The sequence below is a fragment of the Panthera pardus genome, unplaced genomic scaffold (genome assembly GCF_024362965.1).
Source record: "Panthera pardus isolate Hobbes unplaced genomic scaffold, ASM2436296v1 HiC_scaffold_25, whole genome shotgun sequence".
NCBI classification, from domain to species: domain Eukaryota; kingdom Metazoa; phylum Chordata; class Mammalia; order Carnivora; family Felidae; genus Panthera; species Panthera pardus.
This window is the reverse complement of record NW_026526821.1, coordinates 60,261,349-60,278,460: the sequence shown is the minus strand read 5'-3', so window position 1 is coordinate 60,278,460 and position 17,112 is coordinate 60,261,349. Positions and strand designations below refer to the sequence as shown.

At 37.9% G+C, this 17,112-nt stretch overlaps 1 protein-coding gene across 3 annotated transcripts; it reads right to left on the bottom strand.

The window, feature by feature from the left end:
• Window positions 1-6,496: 6,496 nt before the first annotated feature.
• Window positions 6,497-17,095, bottom strand: MITD1 (microtubule interacting and trafficking domain containing 1). Of its 3 annotated transcripts, none has more exons than XM_019455951.2 (7): window positions 16,879-17,095; window positions 10,690-10,791; window positions 8,686-8,822; window positions 8,519-8,605; window positions 7,701-7,816; window positions 6,746-6,806; window positions 6,497-6,632 (listed from the first exon to the last, which is right to left on the bottom strand). In XM_019455951.2, exons 1-7 carry the CDS (start codon window positions 17,027-17,029, stop codon window positions 6,537-6,539), a joined length of 750 nt encoding a protein of 249 aa, XP_019311496.1. In that variant the 5' UTR covers window positions 17,030-17,095; the 3' UTR covers window positions 6,497-6,536. The 3 variants fall into 3 exon arrangements, with proteins under 3 accessions (XP_019311496.1, XP_019311432.1, XP_019311338.1); XM_019455887.2 differs by lacking the exon at window positions 16,879-17,095 and adding an exon at window positions 16,697-16,829; XM_019455793.2 differs by lacking the exon at window positions 10,690-10,791.
• Between the last annotated feature and the right edge of the window lie 17 nt (window positions 17,096-17,112).

The following is a 17,112-nucleotide window of genomic DNA, read 5'->3' as shown; positions in this document are numbered from 1 at the left end:
CCTCCAAATACAGTTACAATCTGATGTACTAGAAGTTAGGATTTAATGTGAATTTAGCTCTTATGAGTTCTCTTCATGTAACTGAGTGGGTCCAGATCTCATCTTTCCTTCTTTCCTTCTTTCTCTTCTCTCTCTCTCTTTTGAGAAGAGAAGGAGCAGGAGTGGACACAGGGATTTGCCTGCAACTGGTTCTCTCAAAGTGGAAGTGGAATAAGTGAAGGGGATTTTACTTTTCCTTTTTTTTTTAATTTTTAATGTTTTATTTTATTTATTTTTAAGAGACAGCACAGAAGCAGGGAAGGGACAAGAGAGAGGGAGACAGAAGATCCGAAGTGGGCTATGCACTGACAGCAGCAAGCCCAATGTAGGGCTCGAACTCCTGAACTGCAAGATCATGACCTGAGCCGAAGTCCAACGCTCAACCGACTGGGCCACCCAGGCGTCCTGGATTTTACTTTTCAAGTGGCTCCTGTGACAAACACAATTGGCAGTCTAACTGTTCTTCATTTGAGGCAGGTTTCATAGTTCCTTCTGTTCTTTTGCAGCAATATTAAATAGCCAGTAAACAATTTTGAAGAGATTTCTCTGGGCATATTTTTTAACCTGCAACGTGAAAGTTCTTTTCTTTTTCTTTTAATGTTTATTTACTTTTGAGAGAGAGTGAGTGAGCGAGAGAGAGAGAGAGACAGGGTGTGAGTGGGAGAGGGTCAGAGAGAGAGGGAGACACAGAATCCAAAGCAGGCTCCAGGCTCTGAGCTGTCAGCACAGAGCCCGACGCGGGGCTTGAACTCATGAATGATGAGATCATGACCTGAGCTAAAGTCGGACGCTCAACCGACTAAGCTATCCAGGCACCCCGTGAAAGTTATTTTCTAAGAAAGGTATAAAAATCTTGATATGATGTGCTTCAGTGCAATAAAGCACTCATGATTTTCTGATACCATTTGTTTCTCAAGAGCAAGGATATCATCAGGTGAAAGTTTTTAGGGGCTTCAAGTTCCAAAAGGGAAATTTAACAGGTATCACCTGGAATAGAAAAGGTATGTTTTGCAGCTAGAGTCCACAGAACTTTCTGATTGTTTCCACCTGGAGATAAAAGAGAATGAAGAATCAAGAATGACTTCTAGATTTATTTGAGCAATTGGATGGATGGGAGTAAACAGGGAGTAGAGGAGTGTGTATCCAAAGTTCAGTTGCAACATCCTTTACAGTAAAACCTTGTTTTGCGAGCATAATTCGTTCCAGAAACATGCTTGTAATCCAAAGCATTTGTATACCAAATTTCCCCATAAGAAATGAAAACTCAGGTAATTCGTTCCACAACCCAAAAATATTCATATAAAAATGATTACAATACTGTAACATAATGTAAAATAATAAAATACAAAATATAAAGAAAAATAAATTAACCTGCACTTACCTCTGAAAACCTTCGTGGCTGCTGTGAGGGAGACAAGAGACAGTAGGGTTATTGTGTAGGACGACTTTCACTATCACTAACGGAACCTCTGTTATCTATTGGCTCAATGGAATCTTTCTCTTTTCATGCAACTTTAACACAGAACCTATCCAATGACACTTGCTCTTGCCGCCTTTTGAAGATTTTGTAGAAATGTGACATTGCATTGTCATTAAACAGATTCATTGCTTGTACTGCTACAGCCTTATTCGGGTGGTGATTTTTCTACAAAATTGTGTACGGTCTCCCACATTTTACACATCTCCCTCATCTCATTTGAAGAATTCCTCTGCCTTTTTCTCCTCTTCCTCTGCAGACAAGATGCAGACATAGACTTCTTGTAAAATCTTGCAATTTCGGCCACTCACATACCTTGTCCGTACTTCTTGATGATTTCCTTCTTAACCTTTTCCACTGTAATCATCTCCTCCTTACCATCTTTCTTTTCAACCTTTTTTCTGCCATTGTATACGTTTCACACGGCTGTTGGCTACAGTACAGTATTAATAAACTCTTGTCATACTGTATGTAATGTAACTGGCAATAAGGCAGCAGAGGAAAGGGTCTGTATCTGCAGGCAGCCTGACCTAGAATGAAGCAAAGCATTCCTAAGCTTATTCCTGTATGGAAAAGCAAAGGACTGTCCATGTGCTTTGAGGTGACATAAAATACACTAATGCCAGTTGTGGGCACTTTCCAACATTTTGAAAAATCACTGATTTCTGCCCAACACCGTGGCCTGATACCGAGTATCCAAGCATAGGAGACAATCACCCACAATCCCACAGCAAGAGAGTGATCATGTGACATTCGGTATCACATAGTACTTGTATCGCAAGATATCACACGTTTATTGAGTTAAAACTTATCAGAAATGTTCACGCATCTTGAAGAATGCTCACGGAACAAGTTACTCACAATCCAAGGTTTTACTGTATTTGAAATGCCTGTGCTTCTGAGATGTCAGATGAAATGCCAGCTGAATATATGAGATCACAACTCCAAGGAAAAGTTTTGGTTTAGTTTACAGATTTAGGACTTGACAGCATACAAATAGTATTTTAAGCCATATAAATGGTAATTGTGAACTATTATAATTCATCTGAAGCTTAAAGTGTTTAGCATCTCAGTCCCCTTAATATGTCTGGGGAATTGTCCACCTTATAAACCTTGGCAGGAGGTAGAACCCAGATGTTGGAGAGGTCATCAAAAGGATGTGACTGCCAGTTGACCCTCAGACTGGATATGGGCAATCAGAGGCTCCTTGCACCGTCCCTGTCCTTGGAATATATGTTCTTCCCACTGTTCCCACACTGGGAACCACCTCAAGGACTCGGCCTTGAGAGAGTAATAGGCTACTGAGACCATCTGGACTGTATATGTGACTTGAATCCCATCGGGGCCTCCATGAACTCTTGAGATTCTAAAGGCATGTGTGGAGATTACTTATCTTGTAGCCACCCAAGACAAGCCTCATATGTAAGTTCCCTTGCTTATTAACCCCCGCTACCAATCTGGAGAGGTCTGCCTCTTTCTTCACTCTCTCCTTACCCTGAGTGTATGGAGGCCAGTTTCGAAATTTCACTTGGAGAACTCCAGAAGTTGCAAACCAACACCACCACCCCCTTTATGGAAACTGAAATTTTCACTGTACTCTTTTCCTAGCCTCTCTTGAATCTAGGGTGAGGGTACAGGACTTAGGCTCTGAAAATCAGATGCAGTTGCTTCAGATTCTGAATGGATCATGATGCAGAGAACCTGGGATGGTGAAAATCCTTCTCTGGCAGTAGTGACAGGAGCCTGAATATCTGGGGGCAGCAAAGGTGCTGAGGCTGACAGTGTATTGCCCTGTACTTTAAATGATATAAGTAATAATAAGGCTACTCAGGCCAGGCCTTGCATTGGAGTCAGCAGTGGTATCATCTGATTAGTTCTGTGTTGTGATTCTAGATGTGTTTTTTTTTTTTTTTTCCACTGCAGAACCTCCAAGGCCAAGTCTGTAGCTCTTGTGTTGATAGACTGAACTACCCACTATTCTTTATAATCTCTTTTTTGCTTACATCAGGTAAGAGCAGTTTCTGTTGCTTTTCACTAAGAAGTTACTGGTATAATCACTTGGAGGAGAGTGTAAATTTAAAAAAAAAGAGGTTATTACTTAGTATGTAATTTAGGAGAAGGCCAATGGAGGAGGAAAAAAAATGGGTTTCTTAGAATTTGAGAGTTTCAAGAAGGGAGTGGCCAACTGGGTCAAATACTCCTGAAAGGCCAAGAAACAGGAAGAAAGTAGCCACTGGATATGGTAATATGGAAGTCACTGTTGACCTTGACAAGAGCATTTTCAGTGGAATGACTGGGTAGCCTGGTTGAAATGAGTTAAGTATGAATATGTGGGTAGAAAATGGGAAAAAATTGAATAGAGAACTTGAAGAAGTTTGTTCATGAAGAACAAAGAAATAGGTGTCTAGTTGGGGATATATGTACTGGCAGCAACAATAGAGCAGAGAAGGAGATAGCTCAAAGGACAAAGTCCTTGGTGAGGTTAAAGAGGCAAGATTAAGCTTACTTCCTGAAAAGCTGGCTATTTTTCTTTCTTTCTTTCTTTCTTTCTTTCTTTCTTTCTTTCTTTCTTTCTTTCTTTTTTTTTTAGTGTTTACTTATTTTTGAGAGATGAAGACAGAATGCAAGTGGGTTAGGGGCAGAGAGAGAGGGAGACACAGAATCCGAAGCAGGCTCTGGGCTCTGAGCTGTCAGCACAGAGCCCGACATGGGGCCTCAACTCACGAGACATGAGATCATGACCTGAGCTGAAGTCAGACACTCAACCTACTGAGCCACCCAGGCGCCCCTGGTATCTTTCTTATATATTAATACTATTAACCCTTTTCTCTGTATGCTGTAAATTTGATCTCATTTTAACTTTTCATGGTCTCTTTAGTCAAGTTTTAACTATTTACATGATCACATCTTTTGCTTTTTCCTTTCCTTGATAATTCGTGGGTTTTATGTTATACTTAGTACATTTAGTGGAGCTAAAATAATTTTTTTTAAATTAATTGGCTCTTTAACACAATAACCTCTATGTGGGGTAGATATCTAATGTTTTTTCCAAACATTTATTGAATAGTCTACTCTTTCCCCACTAATATGAACAACACCTTTATTGTATGTTGAGGGCTCTTACACACATTCACTTCCTCTCCCAGATGTTTCCATACTACTTATTCTTTGCTACTGTTTTGTCCATTCTTATGTCCATACAGTTAAAAATATATATGTTGTAGCTTTATGTCTTTTTGGCTGGTCAAGCAAGTCTCCTAGTGTTAGTGTCTTTGTCATTTAGTTTATAAATTAACTTAGGGAGAAGTGACATCTTATTAAGCCTTCCCATTTTGAGAATATCATTTGTTTTTCCCTAGTTTTCTTTTATATTCTTCCATAAAGTTTATAGTTTTCTCATATAGCTCTTGCACATTTCTTGATGTATTTAATAAGTAACTTGCATCTGGTAGACTTCTGATGTCCTAATTGGACCTGGGGATGGATTTCAAATATCTAGTATTATCGATAGCATGTCTGTTAGGTGCTCTCCCTTAAGTATCAGTAACTCTTAGGCAGGATTCCTATGTAGATTGGATAAAAGTTAATTTCACAGAGTTATAGATTGCTGAGTCTCTATAATGATACGTTCACATGCTCTAGAAGAAATCAGAGTTGTTATTTAACATGAAAATAAGGAGGTCTAATACATGTTCTCACCTGAATGAAAAGCCACTCTATGTCTACAGGATGGCAAGCTAAGCTACGATACTTTGCAGAAAGTAACTTCTGATTAAGTCCAACACTTGTTCCAAGTGCTGTCCTGAGACCCTGAATTCCAATATAATAAAACTTGGCAAACTGGTTTGAGTCTTTTCAGGTTTAGCATTATCAGCATGTGAACCTGAACACATTAAAGAAAAATATTAGGAACTTCTCTGGAATTCCTTCTTGGTCTTTTGTGCCAAGTCAGTCAGGTGACTGCTGGTTCCCAAAGGTAAAACATAAATCTGGTGTCCAAGCCACCCAGGACCACTCTGCCCAATCATATTCCCGTGGCTTCTACCTGGCTTAGGTCCTCCATGCTATTTAATCTTGAATGCAATCTTCTGTCTTCTCCATATGTGATAGTCTGCAATCCCAGCCTATCTCCATGGAACCTAGTCTTTGTCCCCAACCAGTCATCTGGCATCTGGATGGATGAGCTTACCCAGAATAGTTGATTCTAAGACGCAAAGCTTTACAAATGTGCCAGCCAAGGTTGAATGATGCAAAATGCATCTGTATAATTGGGATGATTTGCCTTTATGAAGTTAGGTAATATTGGATAAATCAATGTTAATGTACTTCTGCCAAAAACACTTAATTGTAATAAAATTAGTATTTTTTCCTTGGTTATTAGAACTACAAGCCCATCTCTCTCTTTTTTTTAAACTTTTTTTTTAATGTTTATTTTTGAGAGAGACAGAGCGTAAGTTGGGGAGGGGCAGAGAGAAAGGAAGACACAAAATCTGAAACAGGCTCCAGGCTCTGAGCTGTCAGCACAGAGCCCGATGTGGGGCTTGAACTCGGGAAGGGCAAGACCATGACCTGAGCCGAAGTCAGACGCTAACTGACTGAGCCACCCAAGTGCCCCAAGCCCATCTGTCTTTTAAGAGTACTCTAATCCATGAGTTTTTCCTCCTGGACTCTTTATGTCTTACCCAGAGGCAAGATTAACATCCAATTTATCTTCCTAATAGGTTCTCATTGTTTATTGATTCATTCCCCAATAGTCAAATTAAGAGAAAAGCTGGTAAAATGTTTAAATTAATCATATGACTAGAAACCCTGTAAATCCACTAAATAATGTATTTATAAAAAATATTTAGGATTGGTTACATAACTGAACAATGAATCCATAAATTAGCAGAAATGTAAAAATTTATTATTGAATACATAATTATAGAAATGATCTGTCCAAAGTAAAAAAAAAAAAAAAAACCCAAAATCAATGTTCACTTAAAATATAAATATATAATGCAAATTAAGTTACTGCCCATCATATTTTTTTTGTGTGCTTGTTATGAAAAATGTCCACCGTTGTTTCATGACATGGTCTTAAATCAAAATCACAATATCCAAGGGAAAAACGACTCTAAGAAGAGAAGAAAAGAGGTGTTTTGTTTTGTTTTTTATAAAAAAGACCAAAGCGATTTGTTAAAATGTTACAAAAAGTGCAACATACTTACTCATAAGACTATATCCTACCTGTGGTTTCTTAAAATAATCAAGTCCCCTTCCAATCTTAATCATCCATCCATTGTTAAACCTATTGAAATAGTATACAGCATTATATTCCAGACATTTAAGTCAGACAGTTATCAAAGGTGTAGTGTAGTAAGTGTCAGCAAAATTTCCCCCTAACAAAGAAAATCATTTTCTCCAGTGGCATGAATTGAACCAAACTTGGAGTTATTCATGGGCCGTGTCTACAATGAAATAAAATGTCCAAAGAAACCATTAGTTGGTTTGATTAGATGGTAACAAGTTTGTCAAGTAAATTATATCTTATTCTTGAATTTCAGATCTCTGATAAAACTTTCCTGTTCTGCTAAGTGTATTCAGGTCAGGCTATGGTGTGTTGCAGGGGTTTCCCTACCTAGAGATGGAGGACATACGCAGGATGAGCTCTGGACCCCGACCTCTGCTTCAACCACAGCAGCTGCATTTTCAGCTGTTTTGCATTTAGGTTGTGCTTAAGTTTTTATTAAAACTAAAGGTGCACTCACTATAAACATATGAAAGCTACTGTGTGAAACAGAGGAACATATTACTAAAATACCTGCATATACTGTCTCCTTGTAGACACTGCTGCATACTGTCATGCCTATGAGATTATTTCATAAAATATAAGTGAATACTAAAAGCATCAGAATATTAAATATTACCACCAGAAAATTATCCCAATACCCCAACACTATATGTATGCTTGAATAGAAAAGTACTTCCTCTTCTCACATGAAACAGAACATGTAAACTATTCCATTAAGAGATATGAAACTCAGATATAATAAGCCAGATTTTTTCCTAAAAAGTGAAAAGATACTAAAATTGTGCTTTATTTAAAATTTTAATAAACTGAATATTTATATGCAATTATATTGCATTAAAATAAATAAGTATATTCAACTGCATAAAAATTAAAATATTGCTATACACTAACCTAATTTCTCGGTCATGTACTGAAGAAGAATATTCTAATTCCAACAGCACTCCATGATTCTTGAGTGACTCTTTTATTTCTTGCAGGCCACTACTTTGCTGCTCTTTCCCACTACCCTGTTAATAGGAAAAATATGATTTTCTGTTCAGTTATTACTATTTTAAATTATCATTAAGCTACACAATGTGTATCATAGATAAAATGGGAAAGATTCTATACTAGTTTCAATGTCTATTATCTCAAAGAAGCAATAAAAGTATGAAGCAGTTTAATGGCAGTTGTTTTTATCAAAATAATTGTTTTTTTCTAATGTACACATAACACGATTCTATCCTATCTCCTAAAATGTGTTTTAGTAAGGCTATTTAGTTATTAAGATGGGGTGCTTTCTTCAAGTTAATCTTAAAATTCTGGTTTATTTAGAAGCATTCCTATTTAAATCAAAATCAAGATAGAGATGCTCACTATCATGCTATGATCCACCAGAAGGCCAATACAGTAAATCAAGAAAAAGATATAATCATTGGTAAAGAGACAAAATTGTCAATAGTGCAGACAGTGTGATCATCTCCTAGAACATCCAAGAAATTAAACTGACAAACTATTTGAATTATAGTTTAGCAAAGCAGCCAAATGCAAGATACAACAAAATCAGAAAAGTCAATAGCATTTTTCTGAAGGTATTTTAGGCCTATTGTTGTACAATTCCCAAAGAAATAGCTCTAGCTGAAGCACTGTGTCCACATTTCCTTGCTCAAACTACATCTCCTAGCTAAACAAAATTCATGAAGAAAGAGTAAATGCTTCCAGATACCTACTTCATCCAGAGAGGTGAGAAGATGAATGGTTTTTACTTTACACGGTCTCTTAATAAGCATCTCACAAAATCGAAGAAAGTTATACAGCTGAAAGACATCATGATGGGTTATTACTAACTCATACATTTTAAGTAACATTTCATCATATTTTTCTACATTTCACCTACCTGATGAATCTGTCTAATATAAGGATCTTGTATCCAAACTTCTGTAACTGTTTCATTAAGATATTCTTGAAAAAGTGACTCGTAACTGAAACCTGTTGCATTCTCTTCTATTTTAATCTGCCGATGATATTTTCCATCTAAAAAACACAAATTTCAATAATAAAACCAGTGACAATTTATTTTCTTTTTATACTATTTACATATAGTGATTAATCAGGATCAGATACAAGTTAATTTTTTTAACTCCTCCACTCAGCAAACATTTCTGAATGCCTCCTACATATATACGAGGCACAATGCAAGATGCTATATGTACAGAAATAAATAAGGCAAAGAATTCCATAAGTGAGTTCTGCCTTCATGGAGGTCAAATGGGAAAGTCCAGAGATTTCTTGGAAGAGGTTCTTGAGCTGAATCCTATAGACCAGGCAGTTTATTCAAGAGAAGTCTATATGTATAATGACAGCTGATAATTCTGTCACCATGAGTAGAACCATAAGCTATATAACTCAGTGGCTATGTGGTCCTTCTCTTCAGATATAAGTCTTTCTGTGTCCTGCAATTTAACAGCTAAAGTATTAAACATATAAATACATAGAATTTAGAAGTCTTTCTTAGAACTTATACAGTATTTAAATTTTTTTTTGATGTTTTTATTTATTTTTGAGACAGAGAGAAACCAGGAGCTGGAGAGGGGAAGACAAGGAGACAGGAACCAAAGCCAGCTCCATGCTGACAGTAGACAGTTGATGTGGGGCTCGAATTCATGAGCTGCGAGATCATGACCTGACCCGAAGTTGGACGCACAGACAACTGAGCCACCCAGGCGCCCCATAGGGTACTTTAAGTAGTAATTTTAGCACTTCTTAACAACCCAAGACTAGGATTGCACAGGGTCAGTAAAACAGTTCCATAGTTTTTGTTCATTCAAAATGAATGATTATTGAGTAAGTTATCAAAGATCTTTAAGATTTTTTAAAAAAACATGACCCCTAATGGTAGTTCCTAATTTATGTGATGGTTGCCGATTTAAAGTTTGTTTAAAAAACAGTAGTTTGGATTTTTTTCCTAGTATTTCCACAGATATAATGTTACTAGCAACTATGCATCAGTTTTCAAGCCAAGCTACCCACACAGGTTAACTTAACCCAATGTATTCAAACCACAATGCTGATGGTACTCTATTTCATCAATGTTTTAAAAGGAAATTTCATTGTGAGTTTCAATTTGGGGTGAAGGAAATACAATTTTATTCCCACTCAACAGAGGAGCTCGCTGGGGCGGGGGGTACCCAGGGTAGGGGCTCATATGGAATACTAGGAAGAGGTAGGGGAGGGCCATATAAGGATAGCAAGGAAGAGCAGCTGAGGTCTGGAGGCACTGGTTTTTTGAGGACAGTAGTAACTTTGGCTAAAAAAAGTAGGATTATGCCAGGCAAAGGTGGTAATGACCATTTATAGACATATGTTTGTAAACTGGATGCTCATAAGTAGATTAATAGTAAGTAGGGAAGGACAACTAGTGGCATCTCTGGTCATTAGGAATACTTCACTCCTGAAATGTTTTCATTCACAGCAAAATCCTAAAGAAGCCCCAGGAGTTTCCTTAGCTACTTTAACATTTTGGTCATTTTAGAAAGCGAAATAGAAATAAAATACAGGATTTACATTTCCTATTTCTGCGTAGTATTATTTCAACTGCAGTCCACACATAAGCTTCATAAGGATCTGCAGTGAATTCCTTAAAATGGCATGCAAAGTTCTGCAGTATGTATAGCTTTCATCAGATATTCTCAAGAGGGTGTGTGAAAATCACCTCCCCACCTAAAAGGGTTAAGAATATAGGTTATGTATAGGGACGTGGAAATGCAGAATAAAACTATAGGCTCCCAGGGATAAATGGTCCAGACCACAAAGAGTTACAAAAGGCAGAGCCAGAAACACTGGATGAAATGGGCTTTGTCACACTTACTTATGGACACATTCTATAAAACAGCCTCTTTACCTTCTTTTTCTTGATCCGTGTATTTCTTCACTATTTCTGCTCTATCCATGTAGCTAGAAATTTGTTTTCTGAGATTACATTTCTTTGTAACATCTTTGGTGCCTACAAATTAAAAAAATACACTCTCAAATTTCCAAAAAGTTTTTCTATTTAAACAGGCATTATTTCCAGTTTCCCAACTCTTCCACAAATTTCCTGTCCTATTTAGCATGGTTTGCCTCAATCCTCAAATACACAAATGGGCTCAAATTTGGTTTGATCACCAAGACCTCCATTTTTGCACTAAGCATCTGAAACAGCTTTATTTAGGAGTGGGAACTCTGACACTGTGTCTCACTGCTGGGGATACCAAATTTGATGAGGTCATGACAAAGGTGGCTTATTTTCAAACCTGAGTCTGAGAACCATTTCGTCCTAATCAACCTTAAGTCTGAAATCTTAACATAATCAAAACACAGGAAACAATACCTATCTTTCTTCCGCAAAACCAGCTTCTCTTCCAGACTTACCCATTATAGTTCATGCTCAGTCTTTTTCCCAGTCACCCAAAAAATATAAGGTATTTTTTGAATACATATTATCAATAAAACTTACCCCAAGTCCCTCGCCCCCAAATCACTTCTGGTTCCCTCATTCCTTCTTTTTGATATTACTTATATTTTCCAATAATAATTTCATTTTTAAACTCCCACTTTTTAGCAACATTTTACTTTGAATTAATTTTATATTTATGGAAAAGCTGCAATAATGGCACACAGTATCCTTTCACCCAAACTCCCCTAATGTTAACATATCATGTGAATATGCTACAATTATCAGGGTTAGGAAATTAACATTGATACAACATTACTAACTCATCCACAAACCTTATTTGTATTCCACCAATTTTCCCACTAGAGAAAGAGAAAGTTCATTTTCTGGTCCACGATCCTGCACAGCATTTAATTGTCATGTTTCCTTAGTCTCCTCCAATCTGAAATCGGTCCTTAGCCTCTCTACCTTTTATGATTTTGACATTTGGGGAAAACAGTGCAGTGGTCAGTTATTTTGTAGGATGTCTCTCATTTGGGGCTGTTGGTGTTTTCTCATGATTAGATTGAGGTTATGCATTTTGGGGAAGAAAATCATGAAAGCATGCCCTTCTCGGTACGTACATGATGTCAATATATGTCATTACTGGTGAGTTCAAAGATCACTCCACTGTAAAATCACTATTTTGTCCTTCATAATTGATAAGTATCTTGTGGGAAGATATCCTGTTTCTCATCACTCTTTCACCCCCTAATTTTAGCATCCATTGATAGTCCTTGCCTGCAACAGTTATCACTGCAGTGTCTGTCAAACAGAGATTTTCTATTTCCATCATTCCTAATTAATTTATAAACTGGAATGCTACTATAAGGAAGAGCTGTCCATTCTCCCCCATCTATTTATTTATTGAGTGATCAATTTGTATCAGTATTGACTCATGCATATTTATTTTATTTTATGGGTTGTAATCCAATACTATTTTTTTTTAAGTTTTTATTTAAATTCCAGTTCGTTTACAGTATAATATTAGTTTCAGGTGTATGATATAGTAATTCAGCACTTCCATACATCACCCAATGGTCATCACAAGTGCACTCCTTAATCTCTATCCCCTATTGTCCCATCCCCCTACCCATCTCCCCCTGGTAACCATCAGTTTGTTCTCTATAGTTAAGAGTCTGTTTGTTTCTTGGTTTGCCTCTCTCTCTTCTTCCCTTTGCTCATTTGTTTTGTTTCTTAAATTCCACGTATAAGTGAAATCATATGGTATTTGGCTTTCTCTGTCTTATTTCACTTAGCATAATACTCTCTAGTTCCATCCATGTTGCTGCAAATGGCAATATTATTATCTTGCCCTAACTTTATCAGCTTTGGCTTTGAGAGCTCCTGCATGTTGGCTGACCCCTGTACTTTCAACATGACCCATTATATTTTGAGCACTTCCTTGCTTTCTGGTGCAAAATGTTCTAAACTCATCTTGTATTTTCCCTGCCCCAGCCCTGGAATCAACCATTTTTCCAAAGCCCTAAGTTCCTTTTATTGGAGAATGGTATGAAGAAATCCAATTCTGGGTGCTGAGTATACTTCCTGCCACTAGGGGAGTCCTGTCACTACTTCCAGATCCTTTCAATTTGTGGCTAGAAAGTAAATATATATAGGGTTACTAACACACACATATATCTGCCTTTATTTCCGTGTCTACACATCTGTATATAAAAAACCGTAAGTTCATGATGATAACTTGGATCCCACAGGGTTCATACTAGCCGTCCTTATCTCCTTATGTGTAACTTCTTTTATTATCCACAATATATATACTGGCTTATTCAGGACTCATATAAAGTAATTTCTACCTCTGGGAGAAAAACATTTACCAAGTAAAACACAATGTTTGTATATAATTCATTTTGTCTTTAACCTTACAGAATATGGTCAAAATACTATTTTCCAGAGATAATTGAGTTACCTATTTTCTTGTCCACCTGCTTCTATATCACAGTTGAATAATTCAGAGCAGCATTATTCCTTCCTCATCTTGCTACCCCCATTCCCATTCCTTCCTTCTTTGTACCTCTTTTCCACCACCCCACAAACCTCATTAGTTTCTGTTTTATCCTTCCTTTATTTTGAACAAATGAGGAGACACATGAATATCTTCCTTTTTACATGAAGGATAGCATACCATAGATCTCTTTGTCCTTTGTAGTTTTCACCTAACAGTGTATCCTGGAAATCACTCCATATCGCTTCCACAGATCCTCCTCATTGTTTTTTACAGCAGTATAGCACTCCATTGTGTGGATGTACCACACTTTATTCAACCTCTCTTCTTCCCAGGGTATTCAGGTTGTTTCCAACATTTTACTGATATCAATATGGGGCGCCTGGATGGCTCAGTCGGTTCAGCGTCCGACTTCGGCTCAGGTCATGATCTCGCGGTCCGTGAGTTCAAGCCCCGCGTGGGGCTCTGTGCTGACAGCTCAGAGCCTGGAGCCTGTTTCAGATTCTGTGTCTCCTCTTTCTTTCTCCTTCCCCGCTCATGCTCTGTCTCTCTCTTCTCAAAAATAAATAAACATTAAAAAAAATTATTGATATCAATATAATTACTGAATTCTTTTCTTTTCAAGTCCTTCTACTTGAAAATTAGTATCGAGATCCCTACTTTCTCATGCCTATACTTCAGTATCTTAAGAAAATCCTAATCTATCCATTTATAATCTATAAATCTCTTGTGAGGAATCCTGTTTTTGCTCCTAAGGTGATATGAGAACTCATATTCTTCTACTAGGTTTATATATATTTCTTTAAACTCAAAAACCTTGAACTGGTCTCTTTATCAGGATTAAGCATTTTATGGTCTCTGTTACAAAGAGGCAGTGTGAATAGTGGTTAACAGCAAAGCATCTGGAGTCACATGGTTTTAGTTCAAAACTTGCTCTGCCACTTTTGGCTGTGTGACCATGGCCAGTTATTCAACCTGTCTGTATCCTCAACTGTAACACGGAAAGAGAAATTGTTCCTTAGACAGGGAGATGATTAATGATCAAAGAGACTGGCTTGTAGGAAATAATAAATTTTGTTAATATCATTATCACCTACATAATTTTTTCCATTCACCATACTCTGGGCTTCCTTTAGAACCAGACTATAATATCTCTTTTCTTAAATTCCACTGTTACTTTGCGACTGCCTATAAATATACTCTATTTTCTCTGTCCTCTGTAAATAAAGTAGTCCTTTCTTAACGATCACCCTCGATCAGCTGGCAGAATTTAACAATGTAGACCCATTCCTCAAACATCACATCTCAGTTTCCTAGGCTTACTTACAGCAGCCATTCCACTGGAACCTCACTCCCACATCTAGTCATGTCCTAATGCCAATTATTCAATATCCAGACTGTCTCCTCCTTTCTTAATATTGGTGTCACCCCTCTGGTTCCTTCAGGCCCTTCTCACCTCTCATCTTGATTCCTGCAGAAGCTCCTCGATTGGTCTGCTTTACTTCAGTCTCTTCAGGTTAGTATCTCCCCCACACTCTTGCCATATTCACTCATTTATTCAAGAATTATTTACTGAGAACTTACCACATGCCAGACATTGTTCTAAGCACTGGGGCTACAGCAGTTAATAAAACAGACATGATTATCCCCTATCATTCAAGTGGGAGGAAAGACAACAATAAAAGGAAGTTGGTAAAATATGTATGTTAGATTGTGATAAGTGCTATTAAATAAAATAAAACAAGGAAGAAAACAAGGGAGTCCTGGGATGGGGTTGTAACTTTACACAGGAAGTCAGGAAAGGCCTCACAGTGAAGGTACTATTTGTATAAAAAACTGAAAGAGAAGAGGGAGTATGCTATGCAGATATTTGGGAGAAGAGCATATTCCTAATAGAGACAAGCCCTGACATGCAACTCTAATTACATCACTCCTTTATAAAAACTTTAAATGGTTTCTCCTTGTCTATGGAAGGAGTTAAAATCTCCTGGCAGTGAAGGTCATCCACACCACACCTCAATCTACTTTACTTCTCACTCTTCATCTAGAGACACACAATGAACCAAAGTGAACCACTTATTTGGTAAAAATAGCACAGACAGAATTTAAACAATCTGCGGAATTTCATTTCTGAAATTCTACTTATTCCTCAAAAGCCACCTCCACCTTTCCTCCCCCAAATGACCTTTAACTATTTAAATCCTCATTGTCTATCTGTTTCTCCTGGCACTTATTTCCTGTACTAGAGTTATTTGCATTTGTATCTTAACCTGTAAGATCAGGTCACTGTCTCTGTATAACCTCTGTAGAATCAGTAGAGCACACAGGAGCAAAACTATAGTTCTCCTGATTCAGATTCCCAGAATGCCAGAACTTGAGTAGTGCTTGACCTGGCAACCCTAGAGCACTGGAACTTAAGCAATGATCCACCTGACCAACACTGTACCCTCTCTTTTTTTGGCAGTCAGTATACCAGAGTCTTTAAAGCCTTGGGCTCCCAATTTTGACTAACTGTGGTGGAACTGAAAAGCTTAATTTTATGCTGTACAATGAGGATAACATCAGCTCCTACTTCTCAGGGCAATTGTAAAGATGAAACAAGATCATGATATTCATGTGCTCTGACAGTGCCTAGCACTCAGCACTCATAAATGATAATTACTTTCCTCCATCATCATCATCTCCTTCTTCTTCTCCATCATCATCATCTTCATCTTCATCATCATCTGGGCCTTCCCAAAGTAGTTTTACTAAAGCCCCCAACCCTGAAAAGCGCCCTCTGCTGTCCAAAAGCTTCTGTAATACTTAGGCTAAAAGGCACACAGGGGAGATCTTCGGCCAGACTGGGAGCTACAGGTTGTGGGGACCAGGGGCCGGACTTAAATCAGTTTAATACATAATTACTGAGTGTCTACTATGTGCCAGAGATTGTACTGGTTGTTAATGGTTATTTGGGTACTTCTCAACATTGAATAACTATATTAACAGATCGAGTTTCGCTGTGCCTACCCACAATCCTATGTATTTCTCACAACGAATTTCAGTACACCCGTTATTTATGAATTTTATTCTACCGCTATGTGATTTTATTTTTGTTTACTTCTAACGAAAATATCTAAACATAAAAGCAAAGATAATAGTGTAACGAACACCCTTATTACCGATCACATAGATTTAAGAATTGCTAGAATTCTGCCACATTTGCTCCGGGTTCCCCCCCCCCCCCCTTAAAATTAAATTCAGACATTATGACAAATCCTTCCCAAGACAATTCGGTCTGCATTTCTAAAAATCAAGGACAGTTTTAGAAAAAAACATGCCACCTAACAAAGTCAATAACTTGTTACCCAATCCATATTCAAACTTTCCAAAAAGGATCCAAAAATGTATTTTTACATTTCTTTCGAACCTGAGTCCTATCAAGGCTTATATATTTAGATTTGATTCTGTCTCTTCAAAATCTAGAGTACTGACCCTGTCTTTTTTGACGACATCAATCTGAAAGAAACCAGTCCACTTGTCCTGTAGAATATCAACCTTCTGTTTTGACTGCTTCCTGGTGGTGTACAAGAAGGGTTTTTAACTTTCACTCCACCCCCAGAAACTGCGGATCCAGTTCCTTTCCTCTGGTATCCTCTCCACGGCTCCCTGCTCACCTCTCAGGACCTGCATGAGCAGGTCAATCCCCTCCTGGTAACACACCAGAGCCTGCTGGTACCGGGACTCCGAGTCCAGTTCCATCGCCCGCTTTAGCACCTTGAATGCAGCTGTGCTTTCGGCTTCCTGCTCCTGTCCGGATCTCGCCATAGTTATGGAAACTCCTCTCTGCTTCAAACACAACCAGAGCCGAACCAGCCGCTGCCGCGCGGGGGAGGTGAGGGGGGAGGGGG